Below are 27,760 nucleotides of genomic sequence, written 5' to 3'. Positions count from 1 at the left end.
AATCAGAAGTGATACTGAAGGAGTTACTTCGTTTCTTCAAGTCTCAGTTTCCTTGTTGGCAAGTAGGCAGTGACAGTCAGACCATTCCTCTCACAAAGCTAGCTAACATGGGTTAAGAGTGAATGCATGTCTGAGTGCCTGAAACACACACAGTAGGTGATCAGCCAATTTTTTTTATGCTACAATAATTATTTCAGGTGTCATTTCAAAGCCTAGTCCAGGGCTGTGTGAACTCGTGACTTTTTAAATTTAAATGAATTAAAACAAGCTTAAGAAAAATGCAGGTCCTGGCCGGTTGGCTCAGTGGTAGAGCGTCGGCCTGGCGTGCAAGGGGTCCTGGGTTCGATTCCCGGCCAGGGCACACAGGAGAAGCGCCCATCTGCTTCTCCACCCCTCCTCCTCTCCTTCCTCTCTGTCTCTCTCTTCCCCTCCCGCAGCGAGGCTCCATTGGAGCAAAGATGACCCGGGCACTGGGGATGGCTCCTCAGCCTCTGCCCCAGGCGCTGGAGTGGCTCTGGTTGCAACAGAGGGACGCCCCGGAGGGGCAGAGCATCGCCCCCTGGTGTGCAGAGCGTTGCCCCCTGGTGGGCGTGCCAGGTGGATCCTGGTCGGGCGCATGCGGGAGTCTGTCTGACTGTCTCTCCCTGTTTCCAGCTTCGGAAAAATACAAAAAAAAAAAAAAAAAAAAAGAAAGAAAAATGCAGTTCCTTAGTTGCACTGCCACATGGCAAGTGCCCAGCAGCCACGTGTGGCTGGTAGCTCCTGCTAACGGATGGTGCAGAAGGAAAAACCACCATCACAGAAACTTCCAGGGAGTGGCACTCTTCTGCTATCTTAGCAGTCATAGTGGTGCATTGTATTTTTTTTTTATAAGTGAGAGTTGGGGAGATAGTGAGACAGACTCCTGCATGCGCCCTGACCAGGATCCACCTGGCAACCCCCATTTGGGGATGATGCCTGATTCAACCAGGCTATTCTCAGTACCTAAGGCTGATGCTCGGACCAGCTGAGCTATCATCAGTGCTTGGGACAATGGTCTAACCCAGGGGTAGTCAACCTTTTTATACCTACCACCCACTTTTGTATCTCTGTTAGTAGTAAAATTTTCTAACCACCCACTGGTACCACAGTAATGGTGATTTATAAAGTAGGGTAGTAACTTTACTTTATAAAATTTGTAAAGCAGAGTTACAGCAAGTCAAAGCATATAATAATAATTACTTACCAAGTACTTTATGTCAGATTTTTGCTAAGTTTGGCAGAATAAATCTTTATAAAACAACTTACTATAGTTAAATCTATCTTTTTATTTATACTTTGGTTGCTCCACTACCACCCATCATGAAAGGTGGAATGCCCACTAGTGGGTGGTAGGGACCAGGTTGACTACCACTGGTCTAACCCATCAAGCCTCTGGCTACAGAAGGGGAAGAGGGAAAGAAAGGGAAAGAGAAGCAGATGGACACTTCTCTTGTGTCCTGACCAGGGATTGAACCTGGGACGCCCATATGCCAGGCCAACACTCTATCTACTGAGTCAATAGGCCATGATCTCCAACTCCAAAGCCCATCCCTTTCCATGACCTACACACATGCTGCCTGAGCTGTGTTTCCTGTCTGTAAGCATGGCTTTATCCCACTGCCTTAGGAGGCACTCAGGCTGTAGCTGGAGGCAGTGAAGTCCTGTCTGTGACTGTGATCGGGGACCCCATTACCTATCTGAACTCTCACCCCCCCCACCCCGTGACTCTGCCTGCTCACCCTGCTCTGGGTGCACTGGCTTCCTTGCTTTGCAGCACTCCTGCCCCAGGGCCTTCCTATTGGCACTTACCCTACCCTGGTCTGGCTCCAGGCTATATATATAGTTTCTTCTCGTTATAATTGACCCCTCCGACTGCAGAGTGGAGAGTGGATTTGGGGGCTGAGAGAGGGAAGGCAGTGTTCTTAGTGGAGACAGAGAGGTCAGCTCGGTGGCTACTACAGTAGACCAGAACCACAACAGCTGACATCAAAAGCCATGCCACTGGCCTCCTTGCCCAGAGCCTCACACACTGTCAAGTGTCAGAGCTGGGGTGACTTTTACAGATCAGCTAGGGCAGAACTCTTATTTGAAGAATGCTAAGACCGAGTCACAGAGGCAAGAAGGTGATTTTCCCAGGTTGGCCGAGTTGGCACAAGAGCCCTCACTTCCTAATTTGATCTCTCACCTGCTGCAGTCTTTCTCCTGGGTCACAGGACCTCATAAAAATAGAGGTTTTACTATCACCAGCTTTCTCCTTCCACTCCAATCCTTTTCTTATTTTTAGAGACGGTCCCTGTTTTCTTAAAGGCCACTGAGTCACCTAAAAGGCAGGAATTCAGTTCTCCCTAAACAAATCAATTTTTACAAAGAACGAGCACGCCTTCCCCTAGCAGTCTGAGCGTGTCCTCCAGGGAATACAGAAATCCATACACAATGTCTTGGAAGAAGATAGGAAAATCTTATTCCATTTTTTTTAGAGATGAAGGGGGAAAAAAAGCCCAAACAAACAAAAGCCCAAACATAACTTTTTCTGATGCCTGATAATAATATTCTTCTCGCATCTCTCATTTCCCCACAACCATTTTGTCTTAAGGCTTTGGGAGCCTGTGGGAAGCTGCTGTGTGATTTTTATCTCTATGATTAAAGTGTTACACTTTATTGAGTTCTTTACATCAGCAGCAAAATCTGCAATGCAGGATTTTACATAACACCTCATTTTCTCCTCGCACCATTACCGTTATTAACCTGGTGGCAATAAACAGAAAATATGGCTTTGTTCATGATGTACTCTTTATTTTTGTTCCTATAGCAAGAAGGAAAATAAAAGGGGGGAAAGAACCCTGAGAGAATAGGGAAGGATTTTTACTCATTATAGCCCTTTGATGTCTGCCCTTCTGTCTCCCAACATCTGTCACAGAAGATCAAGGATGAAGATCATCTCTGCTCAGGGATGTTTTCTTCTCCCTCATTAACTCATCCATTGATTCACTCAGTAAGGCTTCCCCAACACCTTGTGTGTGCCAGGCACTGCTCTAGTTTTGGAGATTTAGCAATGGTAGGTCTTGGCTAACGCTCAGTCCAGTGGGGGAAATAGACACAACAATAACAATGAGACTGTGAGATGAGAACAATAAAAGTGGAAGGTTGAGTGACAACAGGAGTGAAACGGTGGTTTCCTTCAACCCTTATTTCACAGAGAAAGAGATGCTTGTGTTGGGTCCTGGAGGATGACTTCCGAGAGCAAGGCCTTCTTGGCTAAGGGAACAGCATAAGCAAAGCCTTGGGAGGCACAGAGGACCATGGCACTCATTTCATCAAGTTGGCATGGTGAAAGCCTTGGTGCTTGTCCGCAGACCATAGGAAATGAGGTTAGAGATGGAAGCCGGTCATCAAGAACCTCGTGTCCATGTGAAGGAACCATCCCCCACGCCTGCTGTTAATCTACCCTCTGGGCTCCCCCAAGACCAGGCCAAAATTAGAAGATCAAGATAGAATGGCATAGTAGGAGGAACTTGCACTGCGGATGGAAGATCTGGGTTTATCTCTGACTCTGTGGCTCCGTAGCTGTGTAAGCTTGAGCTGTGCATTCACCTGTCACATAAGTGCTGTGAGAATGAGACAGCGATTACAAACACATTGTGTGGGCATTTCATGTGTCAAAGGAAAGGGGTGAGGGAGAAAAATTCCAGGCAATTCAAAGAGCCAGAGAAGCCACAAACTTATTCTATGTGATTTTTTTTTATTTTTTATTTATTTATTTTTTTGCATTTTTCTGAAGTGAGAAGCAGAGGGGAGCTTCTCCTGTGTGCCCTGGCCGGGAATCGAACCTGGGACTTCCATATGCCGGGCCAACACTCTACCGCTGAGCTAACCAGCCAGGGCCTATTCTATGTGAGTTTGATAAAAGTTTTCTATAGTGTGGAAGAAGGAGGCCGCATCATTCTGGAATTCAAACGGAGAGGGGAAGCCTGATGTGTCCCCATACCTCCTGCCTGGCCCTTGCTCACCTCTCACAAGGGCCCCTCACTCCTTGCAGCTTTCCGGCTGAGCGGTACAGTCCCTAACGATCAATTTCTTCTCCTTGGAAGGAGGGAAAGCCTGTAGCAAACTACTAGCTTGAGAAAACCCTGCCCTCATCCTATTCCATTCCAGTAGGGGACCCAGCTGCTTGAGTATGTATATTTTTAAACTCTTGTTCTGATTCTATATTCTATCAAAAACGTGCAATGCTTTTGCTTCACTGTATTCTTAAAGAGCTCTGTTTTTTTATATAGAAAATACATGGTTACAGGAAAATATGTTTTTTTCATTCAAATATCCATGTTGAAGAATCAATTTGTTTGGATGAAAATGACATAACCTAATACCATAGACATCTGACAGCATCTTACTCTAACTGGGGATAAGCACCTAGCATTTAACTCAAACTTATAAGATGGTGACATCCCAGATTCAGTGAATGGTTCAACCACACGCCCAGCCACCCAAGCCCGAATCTGGGAGTTGGTCCAAGTTTAGGTCCGTGTCCAGCGCTGTCCCTCTTATTCTGTAATAGTCTCATGTCTGCGCCCTTCTCACTCTCCGCCGCTGCTTTCACGCCTCACCGTATCAGTTGGTTCTCACTTGGACTGTAACAGAAATATGCGAACTACTCCACATGCCTCTGAGTCTTACCACCTCCAATTCTTCCTCATCGCAGCCTCCAGAGCAGGCTTTCTAAAATATGAACATAGTCATGATGTACTTACACAAAATACTCTCCTGTATCTTCTACTCTATGGAAAAGGTCCCGACTCCGCAGTGTCTCGCGGGGCCCTCCGTGAACGGTCCATGGAAGCCTCTGCAGGCCCGTCTCTCGCCCCACACCCTCACGCCCTTCAGTCCTGCAAACACCTTACTTAGCATTCCCTGAATGGGCCTGGTGGATTTGGGTCTGGAGGCTTTTGCTCACACAGCCCCTTTTTACCTAAAACACCTTTCTCTGCACTGGGGGCTCCTTTCCTTATCGGCCACTTCATGAACAGCTTCTTGTCCTTCAGCAGCTGCTCATCAGTCCCCTCCTCCACAGTCTTTCCTGAGCACCCAGTGAACAGATGGTCCCTTCACCCAGTCTTCACACCCATCTCTCAGAGCCCCGGGAAGGCTGCGCACTTGCCTGTCTCTTTGTCTCCCCTTAACTCGCTGTGCAAAGGTCGAGGGAGGCAGGCGGGAGCAGGAGGAGCAAATGAGTGCAGCCAGAGAAGAGAGAAGGGGCAAGATGGGAGAGCGGAGCAGGAAGGGGAGAAAGAGGAAGGAGCGGATACCGGCTCCCTGCCCGCAACTTCCTTGTCCCCTTCTCCCCCCCCCCCCAGCCCCCTACACTAAATGAAGCAGTTAGGAGCCACCTTGTTTTTCTCCAGGAAAGTACATATATTCAGCATGAAAGTTGGCACCCCTGAACACTTCTTTGCAAATCAGTGATACCTACTCTGCCAAATGGGCAGCCTGCATGAGCGTGGGGACATGGCTGAAGGGGCTTCTTGCAGTGGGCTCTCACATGGGGCTGTGCCGAAGGGAAAGACCATGCACTCTGATTCTGAAGGAGATAAGGGAAGGGGGGAAGGCTAGCAGAAGCTGTCTTCAGAGACCAAAGGAAGGAGAAAAACAAAACCATGCAAAGCAGGAAGATGGGATGATTGACAGATGGAGGGCTTCTCAGGGCCCTGAGAAATCACCAAATCCGTTCTCTCAATGGGGGAAACTGAAGAGAGGAAAGGAGGCTTCCAGAGTCACAAAGCACATTAGTAGGAGAGCCAAGAAGAGTTTCCTGGGAAGGAAGGAACTAACATTTTCCAAGGACTTACCATATCCCCAGCTTGGTGGTTAGATGTGTGTTGTTACCTCTCTTGATCAGCTAACAATCTCCCATAGGGGAATGTCTCCAAATATTCAGGCCACATATCTTTATTGAGTTTCTAATATGTTCCTGGGGGTGCCCTAGTTTCATCAGTCTTTGATTTATAATGAAGCAACATTAACTTTTAATTATGAAATTAAAATGTCCCTCGGTTCTCACAGGCTTTAAATATTCTATCTGTCCTTTTCTTAGTCTCCTCTTCCTGCTCAAACTGGGGCTTCTTGGGAAGGTCTGGCTTTTTCATTGTATGTATGTCCACTCTTGATGAGGGAGTGGGCACCTGAGTGACCCCCAGGGGTGAGGATCAAGCACCCCTCCTTTGGAGGAGGTGAGATGTGAGTTAGAATTCCAGTCCCGGCTCTAACCGGCTATGAGATCCTGACAAGCCAGTCTCTGAGCTGCTTGTGAGAAAGAAGACTGTGATCCCCTTTACTTCACTGGATTGTTGAGAGAATCCAATGAGATAATTTGGTGTGACACAGTTTATAAACTCTACAAATATGCGATATGATGATTGTTGTCAACAGATGTCCTACTGAAAAAGGAGAAAGCTGACATGTATGTGAGCTGGGTCCCCCAGCCCCTCTCCTGTGACACTGCAGCCCCTTTACCTCTCCTTAAACCTTTCACCCTCATGCAACGACTTTTAAAATACCCATTTCTCTACAAAGTGTTATGTTCAAGGAGGTCCAGATCCCTGGTGCCAAGCACAGCACCCGCGCTTAGTATCATCGTGTGTGATAAAAAAAAAAATGTATTGAGAGTGTACAGGCTGCCAGACATTTTGCTAGGTACAAAGCCAGTTACCCTGTTTAAGTTTATGACACTCCTGTGAGGTTGGGATTCCCCCCCACATACACCTTTTAGGTGAGAAAACTGCGGCTCAGAGAAAGGAAGGAACTTCTACAAGCCATAAAGGCTTACCATGGCTGAGCTGACACTTGAAGCCAAGTCTACCAGATCCCCAAACAACACTACTTCCATGACTACCCTTCTTCCGTCACCAATATCATTGTCATGGTCAACACTGGGGTCCCCAGTCACAGCTATGGGAGCAGGAGACAGAGGTCAAGAGTGCTGCCTTTCTCCTGGGAATTTCTGTTTTGAACCCAGACCTCCTGTGCTGAGTCTCTGGGCTGTCTTCCTGTTTCTAGGCAGAGGTGAAAGAGGAGATAAAAGCAGAGGAAGGCCAGGACGTGGCTGGTTCTTCCTGAATCCTTACAAGGAGGAGAAATGCATTCCATTTACATGAGAGTAGGACTGTTAGGAACAAATTGGAAGTGGAAAAATGTTTTTACTCCTCATCCCGCTGCTACTGGTGCTATAAACTTACCATACCTCCCTCATACCTAAGCATAATTCTCACAGGTTTCCTTTGTCATGACATTTATTCTGTTGAGGCTGAAGAGGCCATAGATGCAGGGGCCGGGCCCATGCTGGACAGCTTGGACATGAAGAGTGTATGCCTAGTTCATAAAGACTTGAGTCTGACTCTCAGCTCTGCCATGGGTAAGCTCTTTGCTTCAGTTTCCATGTAGGATGATAAAAGTACTTACCTTATAGGATTGTGATCAGAACCATTACAAAACCATCTATAGGAAGCACTCAGTAGATGACAGGAGTTGTCACTCATGGTGTCACTCGTGGCACCATAGTTAAAAACATGGACTTCAGAGCCAGACTACTTAGGTTCTGCTGGTGACTGCTATGTGATCTGGGGGTTCCCTTGCAAGTTACTTAACCTTTCTATTTCTCAGTCTCCTTGTTTGTAAATGTTTCTATCTGATAGGGTTGGGGGAAGATTTATGAGTGCCTGGACTAGTAGGAAATGCTATATTGTTACTAAAACCCTCCCTCCAAAAGTTCTCTTGAGTAGAAGCTCGGCCTTGAGACTCCTATTACCATACCCCCTCACTGCCCTCTTCTCTGAGTCCAGGATTCCTGGTCCATTCATTCATTTATCAGTGTAGTCTCTCTGCAAATGTCTTCTGAGTATGTCCTGTGTGCTACGTGATATACCCTGGCGATACAGGGGTAGGCCAGCTGTGACCCTGACCCTTGTGGAGTTCACAGATCACTTTCCTCCCCGTTTTTCCTCTCTCGGTTTTTATGAAACCACTCATGTCCTTGTTTCAACCCACTTCCCCAGACACTCCATGGTCTCCTTTGTTTTTTTTTGCTCTGCCTCAACTTCCAACTGTAGAGGGTCCAGGCTCAACCCCAGGACCTCCCCTAGATCTGCGCTGTCTCCCAGCAGCATCAGCCAGCACCACCGCGCTGACCAGGCCTCCTTCCGCCTCTCAGCCAGGCCCCGCCCCGCCCCGTCCCGCCCCACCCGGGGCTTCCATTCTCACAAACGCAGCTGCTTACTTGACACGTACCTGCCGTGCGGTGTGCTTTCTGATATTGGAACTGTGGATTCCTCACCACTCTCCCACCTGGGCTTCTTCCCAGTTGTCCCCATCGCTCTACGAGTCACCACCATCGACTCAGTTGTGTAGGTCACAAACCCTTGATCCATCTTTGATTCTCCCTCCATAATCCATGTTCAGGACCTCGGAGGAGCAGCCAAAACATTTATCGAACGTGGCCTTCTTTTTTCATCTCTACTGCCACCTCTCTAATTCAAGCTACTGTGATCTTTTGGGAGGAGTGTTCATCTACTTCCATTAAAATCCACTATTTACACAGTAAGCAAGGAGGATTCCCACTGTATAGAGGATACACTCCAAACTCTGACCCCAGCCTACGAGGCCCTGCATGAGCCAGACCCTAGAACCCTGTCTCCGGGCTCACCTCCAGGGTTCACCCCGATCCAGACACTGGCCTTCTCTCTGGCCTTTGAAAATGCCACACTTGTCCTGGCTTCAGAGTCTTTATTTGCCCAGAATCGTCTTGCCAGCTTCTCGGAATGGTTTGTTCTTATCATCCTCTGAGGTTAAGCTTCAAATGTCAGAGGCCTTTCCTGATCACACTATCTAAAGTTGACCCTGACTTTGGGCGATGGGCACACAACACAATCGACAGTTCAAATGCTATAGAAATGTTTGCCTGAAACCTGTGTACTCTTATTGATCAATGTTACCCCATTACAGTTAATTTTCTAAATAAAAATAAAGTTGACCCTGCCCCCATCCACCCAGTTATTCACCATCACATGGCTTATCTTAGTGTGTTCCTAGCTTGAGTTGCATTCTGCAGTCACCTTGCTTGGGTTGCTGTTCTCGGTCTGTTGTTCCCACCTGGGTACCAGCTCCTTAAAGGCAGGAACCTCAGCTGTGTTCACCCTCAGGTCCTGGAACATAATAGAATTATAGTAAATATCTGTCAAATGAATGAATGAATGAATGAATGAATGAGGGAATGAGGGAATGAGTAAATTGGATGATAAACACTTTATCAGAAGGATTTTTTAAAATCTGTGGAGTCCAGAGAAGAAAGCTGTTGTCCTTGGGAAAGTCCAGAAAGGCTTCTTGGGCAGGGGCCACGGATCCTGGTGAAAGATGAGCAGGCTGTCCCCATGAGGGGAGAGGGAGGGAGGGCTAGGCATTCCTGCCTGAGGGGGTCTCATGCACAGAAGCGCAGAGTAGGAGCAGAGGAGGAGAACAAGGGTGTGCTTGGGAAGTTGCCAGTGGTGTTCAGGGCTGGAGAGTGAGATGGACAGAGGCAGGAGACGAAGTGTCCGTGGCCCATCCCTCATTTCCTGGGCAGGGGTTCCTTCCATGGTTGCTTCTCTTTTTGTCCTCATAGAATCATCGCATCCTTTTTTTTTTTTTTTTTCTTTTTTAAGCTGGAAACGGGGAGAGACAGTCAGACAGACTCCCGCATGCGCCCGACCGGGATCCACCCGGCACGCCCACCAGGGGCGACGCTCTGCCCACCAGGGGGCGACGCTCTGCCGCGACCAGAGCCACTCTAGTGCCTGGGGCAGAGGCCAAGGAGCCATCCCCAGCGCCCGGGCCATCTTTGCTCCATTGGAGCCTTGGCTGCGGGAGGGGAAGAGAGAGACAGAGAGGAAGGAGGGGTGGGGGTGGAGAAGCAAATGGGCGCTTCCCCTATGTTCCCTGGCCGCGAATCGAACCTGGGTCCCCCGCATGCCAGGCCAACGCTCTACCGCTGAGCCAACTGGCCAGGGCCCATCGCATCCTTTTTGGTGGCAGAGATTTCTCCACAGCCACATTCAGGGGGTAGCAGAGGAGGAGAGCCTTACTCATGCCACTTAGATGATGCATAGTGAAGGACTTCGCATGGTTTTGTTTGGTTGGTTTGCTTGGTGGTTTTTAAAGAAAGAGTTCTCAACTTTTCTGACAACTTTTCCATTCTGCCTCAGGGCAGTACCCTGACTTCCATAAATCCCTACTTTAACTTTTTTAAAAAAACAACAGACATGGAGATATTTTAGTTGATTATAAAAAGAATAGTTTTTGTTTTTGGTTTTTGTGCTTGAGGCTCATAGGGAAACAGCTTCCTGGGACAGATCTCAGCTGGGGAACAGTCTAGAAGGTCTCTAACACTCCTGGCTCCTCCAGCCCCTACCTCAATGCCTTTTTGGGAGGCTAAGCCTCATAGGATCATTCCCCAGACCTTATAAGTTCCAACTCAGAGATGAATGATTCTAGATAGAGCTTTCTTACTGCATGTGATCTGGGAGATTGCCTTGCTAGACACTGCCAGCTCCTGGGAGCACAGCAGGGTGCAGGGCACCCGCCTGTAACCAGAGTCCTGGGCTTGAATCCCAGCTCTGCTGCAAAATCCTGGGTCAGTTACTCAGAGCTGTTGGAGCTTCAGTCTCTCCTCTGTAAGGCTGGGATTAATAAAGCAGCTCACCCTGCTCAACTCGCCGTTAGCCCTGCCAAGCTTCAGTTTCTCATCTCCAAACCTGAAATGAATGCCTCTGCCCTTCCTGAATCACATCTCCCTTCCTTCAACGGAATGAATCTGCGATAAACCCAGACACACTGCCCAGATGTGAAGGATGCAGCACGTGCTTCCATTTCAGACTATGCCCAGCGAGGTGCAGCCGGGCAGCAGCTCCAAATGCCGAAAGGAAAAATACAAAAAACAAACTTCCTCCCCGGTGTCGGAGAAGAGGCGAACTCCACACTAAATTATGTTGCAAATATGCCCTAAGGTAGTTTTAATTTTATTGGCACTGATTTTAATTTAGACTTCAGGCCCCTGATTGCCAGATGAGCTATTTGGCTGCCGGCAAGGGGACAGCCCTTCATCACTCGGTTTTAATTAAGTTTCTTAAGTTTAGAAGGAAGGAACAGAGCTGCTTCCCCCCACGTCCATTCTCAATCCTGAGTTGTCATTAAGGGCCCTGCCTTAGTGCCACACCCCTTGCTCTGACTTGGCCACAGAAAAGCACCTCATGTGACTGCTGGACAAAACTTAAGGTGTACCTGTTGTTCATTTAATTACTCATTCTTCCCTCGCTTTATTTTCTATTCATTCCTTCACCAAACCTTTCATTGGAAACTATTATATACTAGGCCTGGCTCTGGTCCTATGGATTTAAAAAAAATAACAATGTATGGTCCTTGTCCTGAAACAGCTCACAATCTAATGGGAGATGGAATAAACAAAGCATTATTATGTCCTGTGGTAAGTGCCATGAGAGAGATTTGTATCTTGAATTATGATAGCACAGAGCAGAATGTTAACTCATCCTGAGGGATAAAATAAGGCTATTTGAATTGAGATTTTGTACTAGTCAGGTGAATAATATTAGCTGCGATAACAAACAATGCTCAAATCTCAGTGGCTTAATACAGTACAGGTTCACCACAGTCTGATGCAGGTCAGGTGATTCTCCTCGCCACTTTCCATCCACTGTAAGCTTCTTCCTTCTTATGATATCATTGTGCTCCCATGTGGCTTCCATGCATAAGAACAAGAGAGAATGTGGGTGATTGGATACGAGTTCTACACACAGGCTCAGAAGTGACAGTTCTCATGACATCCCATTAGATCCCAAATGACGAAGAAGTCTGAAATGTCTTACATGGGCCAGGGGAAAGGAAATGGGATTGGTGAGCATCTACTCAGTTTCTGCCTTATATTTTAAGGCTGAATCAGAGTTAGTCAGATAAACAAAAAAAATGTATTCCAGGCAGAGGAGATATTTATTATGTATCAATGTCGAGACCAAAGTCATGAGTAGAACAGTTCCAGGTATTCTAGGTAGCTCAACATTACTGGAGTGTAGCATATCAGACCAGAAGTGGCATGAGCTGAGAGTAGATAGGGGACAAGGGCAGATCATGCAGGGCCTTTTAAAATATATTAAGGGGCTTGGACTCTATCCTATGAGCAATGGGGAAGTGTAGAGTAGTTTTAACTAGAAAAGCGACATGATTTGTTTGCATTTAAAAAGATCATCTGAAGCAGCAAGGAGACCAGGGGAGACGCTGTGGTAGTAGAACAAATAAGAAATGAGACATGGGCCTGACCTGTGGTGGTGCAGTGGATAAAGCATCGACCTGGAAATGCTGAGGTCGCCGGTTCGAAACCCTGGGCTTGCCTGGTCAAGGCACATATGGGAGTTGATGCTTCCAGCTCCTCCCCACCTTCTCTCTCTGTCTCTCTCTCCTCTCTCCCTCCCTCTCTGTCTCTCTCTCTCCCTTTCTCTCTCCTCTCTAAAATGAATAAATAAAATTTAAAAAATTTAAAAAAAAAAGAAAGAAATGAGACATGGATCAGACATGGTCCCTGTCCTCAAAGTGCTCATTGGCAGACAGACATATATATCAACCAGATTAGGCATACAGTAACATGTACCGATATCACCAAGCCAAGCAAGAAGCTGTTTGGAAAAGAATGAAAGATTTATTTTAATTGAGGACGAGATGTCTAAGGAAGTCATATCTCCTCTGTCTCATCCAGCAATCACTTTTGAAGATGAGGAAATTGAGGCACAGTGAAGAGTTGCTACTTGTCCATGGTCACAGATTCTATTAACATTAGAACCAGAGTTAGAAACCCTGCTCCTGTCTCCCATGCTCCATTCTAACTGGGTTAATACAAGTCCCTAAATCCAATTTAGTCACAAAACATAACCATGATATTGTTAGAATTAGTTTTTGTGGTCTTTGGCATTCCCATAAAAATGCTAAATCTGTGCAATAAAAAAGAAACAGAACTAAGAACTCAAACTCAGGCCCTATTTATGTAAATTTCCCAGACCTTTTTTTTCTCTAATTTCATCTCCGAGAATCTAAGAATGGGAAGGGATCTTAGAAATTACTGATCCTTTAACACTGTTTTGGAGGTACTAACTAATGCAGTTAGACATGAGAAAAATTAGAAGCATAAAAACTAAAAAAGAAGAGATAAAATTAGTATGTACAGGTGCTAAGATCACAAATCTAGAAAGTACTATCCCTTTTACTCACTCCCTGTTCCCAGGCCTCCTGATCTCCTTGCTATTCCTCAAACATGCCGAGTGCATGTGACTTTTGCATATATTTCTCTTTCTTTCTGGATGTCTCTTCCACCTAATATCCTAAAGACTAACTCTCCTACTCCATTCAGGTTTCTGTTTTTCTAGAACCCCTATGCTTTCTGTTCCTTTACTATGCTTTACTTGTTTCCATGGCTTTAATACCCCCTGACACCTTGTATATTTATTAATTGATTTATTATACTTCTCCATAGAATGTACACTCTTTGAGATCAGGAGTTTCCTGTTGTGTTCATTGCTATATCCTTAGTGCCCAGAACACTCCCTGGTGCATATACTCCCAGTGCCCAGAGCACTGTCTGACACAGACTAGGTACTCAGTGATTATTTTTTGAATAAGTGAACAAAGGAAAATTCAAGAAAATCAAAAGAGTAATTATTATAATAATTGAATTAGTCAAGTATCTGGGTAGAATTTTAACATATTAAAAATAAGAGCCCTTATGTTTACAAAGACGCACCAGTTAGAAGACTTAATGGAAGAAAGCATCACATAATTAAAGATATAAATAGCCTTGGCATCAAAACAAATGTTCAGGATATATATATGGAAGAAACAAACAAACAAATAAAAAGACTTTAAAAATTTACTGTTGCCTGACCAGACGGTGGGTGGCGCAGTGGATAGAGCATCAGACTGGGATGCAGAGGACCCAGGTTCGAGACCCCAGGGTTGCCAGCTTGAACGCAGGCTCATCTGGTTTGAGCAAAACCTCACCAGCTTGGACCCAAGGTTGCTGGCTCGAGCAAGGGGTTGCTCGGTCTGCTGAAGGCCCGCGGTCAAGGCACATATGAGAAAGCAATCAATGAACAACTAAGGTGTTGCAACGTGCAACGAAAAACTAATGATTGATGCTTCTCATCTCTATGTTCCTGTCTCTCTGTCTCTGTAAAAGAAAAAAAAATTTACTGTTGTACCCCCCTCAAAAAAACTTGAATAAATGGGAAGTCAAAACATATTCTTGAAATGGAAGACTTAAAGTCATAAGAATCAAGTCTTCCTACATGAATATGAAAATCTAATATGATTTTACTACAAATATTGATAATATTGACAGGATTTGAGGGAACAAGGAAAACTAAACAAGCTAATGATAAAGATTGTACAGAAAAATATGCAAGAAAATACAGGATAATTTAGGGAACTAAACATAATGAGGTGATTCTAGCCCTTCAAATATTAAAATCCGTTATACATTTAACATAATTAAAAGTGTATAGTACTGACACGTGAACAGAAAAATGATTAGGATAGACTAAAAGTCCCAAAATAAATCCAAATACGTAAAAAATATTATATGGTAAAGATGGCTTTTCAAGTCAGTGGGGAAAAAGATGTACGCAATGGAATAAATGGTGTTAGACAGTAAAGTTTCTTACTTCACACCATACACTCTGTAAATTAAAATTAAAAGGAAATATCTAAATATGAATAATAAATCAATAAAAGCAATGGGAGAAACTGAAAAATTTGACCCAGACACCACAAAAGACTGATAAATCTGTGTAAAAAAAATTAATATTTGAAAACTTCTGCATGGCAAGAAGTTCTTGTAACAGGAAAGTCAGAAACAATGACAAACTGAGCAACAATATGTTTGTACCACACAGAAAACAGAAGCCTAATTTCCCTAATATCTAGTTTCTATAAATCATTGAGAAGTAAAGCCCAGCAGCTCAGTTTTTAAAACAAAGGACATGAACAGACAATTCAAGAAAAGAAAATGCAAATAGTTCTTAACCATATGAAAAGATTCTTAACCATATAATAAAAGACAATTACACTAAGAGAAATTCAGATTAAAACTAAGCTGAGATATCATTTTTCACCCATCAACTCGGCAATTATCAAAAAAATTTGATCTCACACATCTTGTCAAGGTTACTGACAACAAGATGTTGTAATACATTGCTAGGAGTATAAATGGGTCCTTCTAAGGAGGTTATTCTGTCAATACTCATCAGAATTGCAAATGCACAGAGGATCCAGAAATTCTTCCAGGAATTTAGCCTACATATAATTGTATGTGTGTGAAATAGGTTATATACAGAGTCAATCACTGATATTTATTTGTAACAGGAAAAGGTTGGAAATAAGTGTCCATCAACAGGGGACCAGGAAATAGTTTATATATGGCTTTTAAAAAGAATGAGGTAACTCTTTATGTACTGAAAAAAAAATTACCTCCGAGACACATTAAGAAAAAGAGCACAGCTCTGAATAGCGTGTTCAGGGTGCTACCATTGTGTGTTGGGGGAAGCGGGAGGAGTATTTACTTGTTTGTGTATAAACTCTCTGGAAAGACGCAGGAGAACCTGGTGACATGTGTTGCCTCTAGGGAGTGAAATTGGGTATTGGAGGACAGCAGTGGAAAGGAGATTTTTCGCTGTAAATACTATCTTTTCTTTATTTTATTTTATTTTTTTTACTTTTGAACCATATAAATCAATCAATATAATTTGCCTGCTAGTTATTTAAATTGCATTAGGTGCCAGGTGTCAGGATAGAGCTGTGGAAGTCACTTTAGAATGGTTATCAGCAAGAGTACTGACTCGCTGGCTGGCCTCAGCAACCTCTCCCCTCGGGGCTGATTGGGAAAGGTCAGAGAAGTGGTCCCCAAGGCCTTCTCTGGCTCTGGCATCCTGAGATATAAATTGCAGTGTTTCCTTACACATTTCTTAAGTCATCTCTCTACCTCCTCCTTTCCTCTACTGCTCATCAAAAGCTCAGAGGAAAAGACAGACAATTGAAGAAAATAAAATTGCAAAGACAACTTTTATAGGGCTCCCTTGAATCATTGTGTATTCTACCTCCAAAGCTGAAAATGATGAGTTTAATATCACACAGAGCAATGCATCTTATATGTCTCAGAAGACAGCTTATGCTACGCAGAAAACTGGGAGCTCGGCAAGACATAATTTTTCACTCCAACTCTGAGGCAAATGAAATGACAGTCAGCAGGCCCACATTCGAGAAGCAACATGGTTTTCATTTGGTTTTAACTTCGTTTGAAAGTGTCCCGAGGAGGGAGAATCCTTCTAAGTGTGGACTTTCCTTCTTTCCTGGGACCACAGGCTAGGAAAGGGGTAGACAGGTGGCCTGGGGCTGCCCCGGCTGTTTTCAGCATTGGCCATTGCTGATGAAAAGTTAACTGGGCCAGGCATCCAAAGACCGGGATTTCCAACCCAGTTGCACCATAAGCTTGGACAAGTTTCTTCCCCACCTGGGCCTCTGTTATTCTGAGGAAGAATTAATAATAGATACAACTTGGACTGATACATAGGAAGACAAGGTTGGATCTGAGGGACATTAAAGATCTAAAGACCTAAAAAGTCCTTAATTCCTGCCAGTCCATTACCATGTCTAGAGTAATCTCTCTGGGGCTACTTGTTTAGTCATTCTGCACATAGCTACTAAGCATCCTTCGTGCAAGGCACTGGGCTCTTTACGGACAATTCTCCTACCTTCAGGAACCCGTGGATGGGGATGTTAACAAATAATACCATATCAAGCTAAGAAGTGCCTTAAATATGTGTAAGTAGAGAGCAGAGAAAGGCTGGTCACAATCATCTTTATAGATTCATTACAAAGTGTTTTTCTTCCCATAAACATGCACTATTTATCTGTTGTTGGTGAGTAGGTGTGGCATCATGAAATGAGGTTCAATAAAAGAATTAGCTGAGATGTCCTACATAAAGCTCCCAGAGTGGTGCCTGGCATGCATTAAATATGCAGTACGTGATAGTGATTATTATTGCGTGTTTGATTCCCACTGTAACTCTCTGAGGTTGGAATTAAAATAATCACTTTTCAAATAAGAAAGCCGAGGCTCAGAGTCAGGCCATGATTTATCCCAGACCCCCTGAGCTAGAAATGGCCCAGTCAGGGCAAAACCACAAGCAGTCCCAATGTAAATACAATTATGTTGCCTGAAGGTATTTCTAATTAATCAGAGAAACAAATTCTGCTAATGCATTTAGTCATGAATGTATTAACTGTTCAGGTCTTAAACCAACAGAAAACCTCATTTCTTTAGAAGAACTCTGAAGAGGGATGTTAATGGTAGTGCTCGCAGACCCTCAGGGCAGACGGTGTTAAAAATGAGGAGAAATTGATCCTCACTGGTCTCAACCCCTCCAATCACATTGCAAATGGCTGCTAAATGGGCTGACACATGGGCAGCTTGAAAGAAGGTGTGTGTGTGTGTGTGTGTGGTGTCTAGTCACTTTACGGTAAGCTCGGTGACCCCAGACTTCTCATTTGTTATCCTCTCTCTCAACAGAAAACAAGCCTGGAGTTTTATATTGACATCCACGCCCACTCCACCATGATGAATGGCTTCATGTATGGCAACATCTTTGAGGATGAGGAACGGTTCCAGAGGCAGGCCATCTTCCCCAAGCTCCTCTGTCAGAACGCTGAGGACTTCTCCTACGTAAGAGCTCTCCGGGTTGGGCCAGCACTACCTCCCGGTCCTGCCCGCTTCCTCCCTCGGCCTCCCCTCCTTCTCCTGCTCAGTTCCGCGTGCTTTAACATTTATAGCACACCAGCCTTGTGCCAGGTCTGGCGTGGATGATAAAAGAGGGAGGTAACGAGCTATGCCGTGCCCCCCAGTCGCTCATCACAAGTCAGGGGGGAGACTTTGAAATGGCAGCCAGCACTTGGTTTGTCTGAGGAGCTGGCATGCGCTGCATTGATCTGACTCCAGCATTAACAAAGAAGAAACTCACTGGGCGGCTGGGCACCTAGCATGTGCCAGCGCCTGCCCCACCCAGGGCTGGCTTTCACCTGCTTTGGTTCCTTTAGTGGCAGCCTGACCGGACTGCTGAATGGGGTTCCACACCATTCTCTTCCTCCGTGGTGCTTTCTGTGCCTCAATTTCTTTGTCAGTAATTTGTGGGTGACAATTTGCTGCCCTGCCCGCGTCAAGGCTTCCTGGGAGGACAAATGCAGTCATAGACCGGGAAGTGCTTTGCAGGCAGAGGAGAACTCAGCAGACCCCGGAGGCTGTTGTTACTAGGCACCTCACATGCCGAGGGTGGAGAGGCTGGGGACAGGCGGTCAGAATAATTTGCAGCAAAAAGCAATATTGGAAAAGGACAGGGAGAGAAGATAAGGAAGGGGTCAGCACGTGGCGTGGGGACACGGGAGAGAGGGTTTTTGCACATTTTCCTTTGTTGTGCTCCTAAATCTCTGAGGCCTATTATTTCCATGGGGCCAGAGAGGGAGAGGCCCACAAAGGTCAGAGCAATTTTTGAAGTTGATGGGCTGAAAACTGGCCTGCCCATTGCTTCAGACCTGGACATTAGTGGAGATGATAAATTTCTCCGTGAGATAAGATGCACTTGGAATCTTGGAATCTTTGAATGGCAGACCACGAGAAGAACTGGGAAACAATTTAATCCAGTTTCCTCTTTACACCTAAGAGAAGCTGAGTGTTTACAGCAAAGTCCCTTCCATTTGGTGGTATGATCAAGGCCCTGGCTCCCCATTTGCAGTTCTGGGATGAAAACAGCCATCCTCATTTCTGCGGGAATCTCTGCAGGATGCTCAGCCCTGTGTCTTTTTGAACCCACTCCAATCCCAGAGCAGACTATGGTCTCCTGGGTCCAAGTTCCCTGGGAGGCTGGACCACAGGCCTCAGAGATCTTCCTAGGGCTACGGTTTCCAGGACCTACAAAAGGGACACGACCTAGGAGCTTTATTTCTGGCCTTGCCTGATTATGGTTCTGCATTGCAGCCCCCTTAAGAGCGCAAGGTCGGAGTCAAGGCCATCTGTCTTAGCCTAATCTCTGTTTTCCCTCTTCTCTGATCCTTACTGCCCAACTCTAAAATGAGAGTTGGATTTCACACACAGACTTCAGCAGTCCTTTCAGATCTGATATTATGTGGTTTTCTGATCCTTTTTATTGTTTTACCACAACACATTCATACACACACACTCACACACACACTCACAAACACACACACACACACACACACACACACACACACATTTCCATTTCTTTCCATGTCTTTTTGTCTTGTTTTGCTGTTTTCTTTCTCCTTCTTCCTTTCCTTCTTCGCCTTCTCCTCTATATGCTGCTGAATGAGGCCCACATTCTCTGGTTAAAACCGCAGTCCCTTCATTCACTTAGATCCATTAGCATAGATGCCCCTGTAACCTCAAGTGAACTGAGCCTACAACCCCGTGAAAGAGATACTATCACTTCCCCTGTACAGATGAGGAAATGAAGACTGAGGCAAATAAGGCAAGCTGTCTAGCACGTCACATTATGAACAGCGGACTTGAGACACTGACCAGCTTACTCCCTTCCTCTATCTCACGTGATGAGCGTGGTCCTCATCTTAGTGCCGACACAGGCACGATCCCTGCTCTTTGGCTGCTGGACAGGGAGGGGTTCAGCTGTTCCTAATGGGTGGGGAGCCGAGTGGAGGAGTGCTGAGCTTTCTGAAGTCTCTGGGTTCAAATCTGTACTGTGTTACTTACTTGCTTCATCTCTGAATCTGTTTCCTCACCTCTAAGGGGGACAATTATAACGCCTACACCAAGGGGCTATTCTTTTCCATTAAATTTATTGGGACAACATTGGTTACTAACATTATATAAGTTTCAGATATAAAAGCTTTATAATGCAATACCTGTATGCTGTATACTCTATTGTCTGTTCACCACCCAATGTCCAATCTCCTTCTGTTACCTTGTATTTGACCCTTTCACCCTCTCTGTGCTTTCCCCACTTCTCTTCCCCTCTGGTAACCACCATTCTGTTTTCTGTATCTCTAAGTTTGGGTTTTATCTGTTTGTTTGTTCATTCATTGCTTTTTGTTTTATATCCCACCTATGAGTGAAGTCATACAGTTCCTATCTTTTTTTGTCTGATTTATTTCACTTAGCTTAATACTCTCAAGATCCATTCATATTGTCACAAATGGCAATATTTCATCTTTTTCATGGCTCAGAATGTACCGTATCTTCTTTATCCAATCATCTGTCAAAGGACACTTAGGTTGTTTCCACGTTTTCAGCTGTTGTAAATAATGCTATAATAAACATAAGGATGCATATATATTTATAAATAAGTGTTTTTAAATTTTCTGAGTAGATACCCAGAAAAGGAATTCCTGAATCATACAGTAGCTCTATTCTAAATTTTTTGAGGAACCTCCATGTTGTATCCATCGTGGCTGCACCAATTTACAATCCCAAGGGGTCATTTTGAAGGCTAAAAGAGATACTATAGGGGAAACAGTATGATTAGTTTAAAAGCACTGCCCACATTCTAGTTGTGATTATCATCATAATATAACTGCTTCTTGTTCTTGGTCCACTTTTCCTTGTTCCATTTGTCCCCATTCAAATCTCCACAAATACAGGGATGGGCAAAAGCAGTGTCTCACACACATACAACTGGACACCTACTTTCGCCCACCCCTACATTTATTAGATGGCAGCTACTGTGCCCCAAGAGCTCTGCTGAATGCTTTAGTGTTGATTCTGCTTGTTTGTTTAACCAGTCATCATAATAACCCTGTGATGTGGGACTAATACCCCACTTTTCAGACGTGGAAGCTGAGGCCCAGAGGTATTGTAAGATTATTTGCTCACAATCGGCTCGGTAGCGGGCATCCTGCCCTGATTCTCCCCTCCCTCCTTGTCTTTCACAGTCCAGCACCTCCTTCAACCGGGATGCCGTGAAAGCAGGCACCGGCCGTCGCTTCCTCGGCGGGCTTCTGGACCACACTTCCTATTGCTACACCCTGGAGGTCTCCTTCTACAGCTACATCATCGGGGGCACCACGGCCGCTGTGCCCTACACGGAGGAAGCCTGTATCCTTGGCAAGTCCCTGCCCTGCCCTGGGCCAGCCCACATCCAAACCACATTCACGTCTGGCCGGATTTACGTATTAGGCAGGTCAGGAATGTGGTCCCAACTCAGATGAGGACTGAGACTCTGCGGCGAGGGTGGAGGTGGCTGGTTCTGCTGGTGGCTTGTTTGGATTGTCCTGTTTCCCCCGCGCCCTCTACTGCATACCCCTCTCCCAGGTGCCTCTGATTTTTTTTTTTTTTTTGTATTTTTCTGAAGCTGGAAACGGGGAGAGACAGTCAGACAGACTCCCGCATGCGCCTGACTGGGATCCACCCGGCACGCCCACCAGGGGCGATGCTCTGCCCACCAGGGGGCGATGCTCTGCCCCTCCGGGGCGTCGCTCTGTCGCGACCAGAGCCACTCTAGCACCTGGGGCAGCGGCCAAGGAGCCAACCCCAGTGCCCGGGCCATCTTTGCTCCAATGGAGCCTCACTGCGGGAGGGGAAGAGAGAGACAGAGAGGAAGGAGGGGGAGGGTGGAGAAGCAAATGGGCGCTTCTCCTATGTGCCCTGGCTGGGAATCGAACCCGGGTCCCCCGCACGCCAGGCCGATGCTCTACCGCTGAGCCAACTGGCCAGGGCCGGTGCCTCTGCTTTGCTTCAAGTCTTGGGCAGCAGCTGGACCCAGAGCCTCCCCTTCCTTTATGCTTTCCCCATCTCTCTCTCTCTCTGCTTCCTCACAACAGCGTGAGTCTTCCGCCATCTAAGCTGTGTGAGTGCCCAGGCTGTGTGACCATCCCCGGGCTGCTGTGGGAGACCCCGATGGTCTTGACCCCTCCTTCTAACCCTGAACATTGAAAACTCTGTTTTCTCTTTCATCTTCCACCTTTTTGTTCTCTTGTGCTCTCACTTTCTCTTCCTTCTGTTCACTATTTGTCCTTTTACTTGTTTGTCCCTCAGCCCTTCTCCTTCTATCTCTCCCCTCACTCCTTCCACAGCTTTTGTGTGTTTTGTGTTTTCCTCCCTAATTCTTATGTCCCCCTTCTGCCCCCTCCCCTCCCGCGCCCTCCCTCCGACCCCCACCTTCCCTGTCCTCCCTGCCTGCCCTCCAGCCCTCCAAGCGGCTCTCTCTCTGCCTTTGTATTTCCTCTGCCAAATTGCTTTTCCTCATGAAATTTCTCTGAAAACCCTCAAGCATGTCGTGATGAAATTGGAGGTTACTTTCCACCTTCCTTGATTTTTTTTTTTTTTTTTTTAGGGATTATTGAGTAATCCTAGTTCCCTGAGTGTCAATTTTCACTTCAAGGTCACAGCATAAGGGTTGTGACAGATCTTGACAGTTTCTGCTTTCCTTTACTCTTTTGTTTTTGGATTGACCCATTTCTCCTTTCCTAACACTCAGTTTTCTTAGAGAAAGAGTATGTTTGAAGGAGGAGAAAGAAGCAGAAAAACAAAATTGTCACTGTATTTTTGCAAATTCTCTCTTCCCCAAAGTGGAAGTGCTCTTTCTAGTCTCCACTCAATCCTTGGTGTTTCTGGAGTCCCTACCATACTCTGTGCAGGAAGACACCCTTTCTGTTTCTGATGTGACTTGGAACTAGTTCACCCAGTCATTTGCAGCCTAGTGGCTCAGGGTGGGGCAGGGTCTAATGAACTGTCTGGGCTCATGGGAGGGAAGGTGACAACCCCAGAGGGAGGGATGAGCAGTAGGTAGGCCAGATGCTGAAGCAATGTTCCAGATCCAGCAGAACACTGGGGAAATCATGATAAAAACCAAGGGTCCCCTCCCTACAGCCACCTGGGCTCAAGCAGCCATCTTGAAGTCTCCTTTAATAACTGCCTGGCTCAGTAAGGCCAAGGGACAAGGGAGTAGGCTCTGCTCTAAGACAGAGGATCCTTAGTTTCCAAAATCTTGGCCATCTATTACATGCCACACTGCTTCATCCCACCCCACCCCCCAAAAAAATACACACACACACACTTGATAATGTGTGGCTCATGCCTTCCCTCTATCCCCTAACTCCTCTAATACCACACTCCACCTGCTTTATTCCACCATAGTGTTGTGGCAAAGGAGGTAGAGGGCGTTGCCTGGTAGAAGATGTTGAACATGTATGTATCAAAGGGTATTCCACACCCCTCCTCACAGTGAGATGTGGGTTTGTCCACAGAAGGCCTGCACTTAGTTTGTGGCTGGTTTCTGATGTCACATTTGAGAGTTCTCCCATCCTTTCTCAGCACCTCTGACCTGCTTTTGTGATGGAAGTAAATGTATTCCTTAGTAGAATGCCTTCCCCCTTAGCCCAGGCCACAGTTCTCCCCCGTCAGTGCCCACCTGCACTGGTGTGTTTGCTCATCACCTGCAAACACACCAGTAGTACAGGCAGGACTCATACTGGGCAGGCACCCAGGCTAAAACACTGAAGAGGAAGGCACAGTCCTGAAGTGCAGAGCTTTCAGTCTACTTGGGGACACAGAAGAGGAAAGAGGAGATTATAAAATATATGGTAAGTTCTGCGATGGAAGAATTCCAGAGGGCCGTGGAAAACTTTCATTTAGTAAGTATAGGTTGAGTGTCTACCTATACTTACTAAAGTATATCTACCTGTAAGCAAGGTAAATTTCTAGGCAACGGTGATGTTACAGTGAACTTCCTAAAAACAAAATGTCTTACATTACTTCCCAAACAGCTTTGGGAAGTCAAGGAAGGCTTTCCAGTGGAAATGACATCTAAGCTGAATTTTTAAGATTGAGTAGAAATGAGCAAGATTGGATTAGGGTGGATTGTTAAAGGGAAAACATGGCAGACCCAGGGGGAGGAAGCTGTACTGCAGGCGCTCTGAGGGGTCCCGTGCGGCTGAAGGACTTCAGATACAAGAGATGAGACTGAAAGGGAAGTCTGTAAGGACTTTGAACTTGAACATGAAGGCAATGGGGAGCAAGAGAAAGGCTTTAAATCGTGGTGGAAAGCCATTCTGGCTACAGTGGGAAGGAGAGATGGAATGAACCATGACTATAGTCAGGGGCATGCATTAGGACAGGGGTCGGGAACCTTTTTTGGCTGAGAGAGCCATGAACGCCACATATTTTAAAATGTAATTCCATGAGAGCCATACAATGACCCGTGTACCTTACGCATTATCCAATAAAAATTTGGTGCTGTCCTGGAGGACAGCTGTGATTGGCTCCAGCCACCCGCAACCATGAACATGAGTGGTAGGAAATGAATAGATTGTAATACATGAGAATGTTTTATATTTTTAACATTATTTTTTTTTAATTAAAGATTTGTCTGCGAGCCAGATGCAGCCATCAAAAGAGCCACATCTGGCTCGCGAGCCATAGGTTCCGACCCCTGCATTAGGAGATTGTTTGGATAATCCAGGTGGGAGATGATTCTGGCCCAGATTCTTGTGGTGCATTGAATTTAGAAAGTAGAACTGAGAAGACCTGGTAAGCAATTGGATGGGGGTGTCGTGTCAGTGGGGAAAAGGAGCGCGTGATTGGCAGGAGCTGGGGGTGAGTGGTGAGGCTGCAGGTGAGCTGTGCAGGCCATGATGCTGTTAGAGCCGTCCTCCTGTACTGCTACCCAGGGCACAACAAGAGAAGCCTGGAGTTGAACCAAGGAAACTCAGGTCAATCCAACACACGTGTGTGATTAACCTGGCTCCTGTTTGAAATGCACTTTTTAAAACCCTCATCTCATAACAGAGGGAGACTTCAGGCAGATAGTTTGTGATCTTTGTTGGCTGCTGGCTCCACGTCCCAATCAGAAAAAGAAATTACATGGTCTGATGGGAATGGCAATATGGTTTGGGAGGAAGCGTTCTCCAGACTGGGAGTCAGGGGACCTGGATCTCGATGACGCATCAACATCATCCCGGAGAGCGTCCTTCAGCACGTCCTCAAACCTTGCTGAGGGGGAACATCATCACCTTCACAAAGGACCAAGGAACTTTCACTTTTCCAACCCCTGCTATGGGAAGTAAATAGAGATATGCATGAAAATGTAAGAAGTTATTTAAAGAGAACAGACTTTGAATTCAGACAAATCTGGGTTTGAATCCTGGCTCACCCACTTACTAGGTATGTCACCTTGGGCAAGCTACATACCCTCAGCGGGCCTCGCTGCCCTGATCTGTAACAGGACATAATTGTACTTAACCTCACTGAGTCACTATGAGGTTAAATATAATAATGTATATGACTGTGCACTGTAGGTTTTAAATGTTAAGTGACTGTTGGTTCAAACATTGAAAAGATTTATGTGACTGAATGAGGACCTGTATTTATGTTGAGGAAGGGAGTTAGGGCTGTTAGAGCGAGAGGCCAGCGGCTGTGTTGGAAGGGTTCATGGATAAAGGGGTTTGGTGGAATCAGCACAGTTAAGGGCTTCGATCTCAGAATGCCAACTGGTTCACACAGTGTGGGGGCTGCAGTTCCTATGGTTGTTTTTTCATGTCTATCATTCAGTGCCCCCTTCCCAGCATCGGGTCACAGGAAGGCCAAATTCGTTATCTAGAGGGAACCAGATGCATGTAGGATCAGGGAAGGGCTGGGAGGCGAGGAACCCTGAGGCCCACAGCAGTGCCCACCCCCACCCCCCGGAACCTGTGTGTCTGCCAGTTTAGCTTTTCTTCCCGGAGGAGCACCAGCTAACCCTGACCGGGGGCTCACTCCCTCAGTGCCCTTTGCCATGACATCAGGGAAATACAGCAGTGGACACTGTCACTGCTATCCCCTAGCTGTGTGACCTGGTGCTATCTCACCACTGTGAGCCTGTGTCCCCATTTGTGAAATAAAAATAAAAGTACTTTGCAGGGTTATCGGGAGAGAAGAATCATGGGTAATCAGCAAGTGTTGCTTCTGCCCTCATGCAGACTGCAGTGCTTTCCTTCTACTGGTTGAGACTTTAATCCCATGATTTCGGCTTTGGAGCCAGCAGCCGGGGGTTTGAATCCTGACTGCACCACTAGCACCGGGTAGCCTCGAGCCAGCCATGTCTCTTGTCCCTGATCAGTGCCTGATATTTCTGACCTGACAGAGTTATTGTGGAATGAAATTATGTGCAGACTTGATCTCTACTCGGCTCCCTTCCAGCTCTGACATCCTAAGATTTTTTTCTGATTCTAAAATCTAAAATTATATAATTCCATGTTTATATGTGTGATATTAAGAGTACACAGTCTTTAGTGAGTGTTAAAATTGAGTGATTCTATCAGGATAAGATATTCTAACCAGTACAAGAGTGTCCCAAACAGCTGATCAGGCCAAGCTGACAGCCACTTTCATTCTGTTAGTTTAGGGGTCTTAACTGGGAGGGCCCACAGATAGGCTTCCAGAAGACCCTCTGAACTGCCTAAAATTTATGCCAAACTGTGAGTAAAGATGTGGAGCTCATTTTCAAGGATAAAGTCTCATAATTTTAAAACAGAATCAGAAAGGAGATTGCCGTTGGAGGCTTCTGCCCTGACTGGTGGTCCCTGTCCACACTGCGGCAGGAACACGCTCCGGTGTCAGAGTCCTGGGTGGGGTGGGGAGGGGGTCCTGCTTGGCATCCTTTCAGCTGAGGACCTTCATGAAATTATTTGACCACTCTGAACCTCAGTGTCTTTATCAGTAAAGGGAAACTAACAATGTTTCCCGTCACAGGGCTGTTTGGGGGGTTACCTGGGAGAATGCGGATAAATCCCTCAGCACGTACTCGGCGCCATTAAATATTAGTTCCCTTGCCCTCCCTCTCTGTTGTTGGTTGTTGTTGTTGTAAAATGATAAATTCCTGAGAACTTTAGACCATTCTTCAGCAGATGCTATTTACATTTTACTGTCCTGCCCAGTAAGAAATATGCTCTGTTCAAACGATTTGAGAGAGAGAGAGAAAAAGAGAGAGACGTGCTAAACTGGAGTCATAAAATAACCCAGAGCTTCTGTGACCTTTATTTATGGCCTGGTTACAAGCCAAAAGGAAATAGCTCTTTGACATAATGGATGCAAAGAACATGGAGAACAGAGGCCTTTATCCCTGAGCAAACTCTTTTCCACAGTCTTACAGTGGGAGATGCCTTAAAATCAGAGAATGCCGGCTCTCAGGGAAGGGAACGATGGGTGTGGCCAAGGGAAGATGGAGAGAATTAGAATTCAGTTTATTGGCCTGGTCTCAATTTAAAGTCTACTCTATGTGTCACCCTGGGTCCTCTGAAACGCGTTTCAAACGTTGAAGATATCATTTATTTTACTGATCCATCCAACAGAATTTCATCAGACACTACAAATAAACAGATGACCAATGTGTGCTCCCCTGCCTTTGAGAAGGGGACAATTTTGAGAGGAGGGAGATGGGTAGAGACAGCATCAGTTCAGAGAAATAAATGCTCTGGTGGAGGGAAATTCTACTGTTTGGGGAAGCACATGGGAGTCCTCTAAGCCTGCAAGAGTAGCGGGGAGGGAGAGGGAAAAAAGCTATCTGGAGAAAATGAACTAGGGCTCAGATTTCCAAAATGAATGAGATGCAGAGAGGAGAAAGGGTAGAGCAGCCTTCCTGGCAGAGAGAAACCCGGGGGAGCCCAA

General features: G+C 45.9%; 1 protein-coding gene across 1 annotated transcript in view; it reads left to right on the top strand.

The window, feature by feature from the left end:
• Positions 1-27,760, top strand: part of AGBL4 (AGBL carboxypeptidase 4) — a 1,215,313-nt gene that overhangs the window by 1,144,282 nt on the left and 43,271 nt on the right. The window contains exons 10-11 of the mRNA XM_066376234.1: positions 17,666-17,818; positions 21,052-21,214. Coding sequence (XP_066232331.1) covers positions 17,666-17,818; positions 21,052-21,214 — 316 coding nt within the window. The remainder of the gene's footprint in view (positions 1-17,665; positions 17,819-21,051; positions 21,215-27,760) is intronic.

Source organism: Saccopteryx leptura, chromosome 3 (genome assembly GCF_036850995.1).
Source record: "Saccopteryx leptura isolate mSacLep1 chromosome 3, mSacLep1_pri_phased_curated, whole genome shotgun sequence".
NCBI lineage: Eukaryota > Metazoa > Chordata > Mammalia > Chiroptera > Emballonuridae > Saccopteryx > Saccopteryx leptura.
The sequence above is the reverse complement of the archived record's forward strand: the minus strand, read 5'-3'. Positions and strand labels throughout refer to the sequence as shown.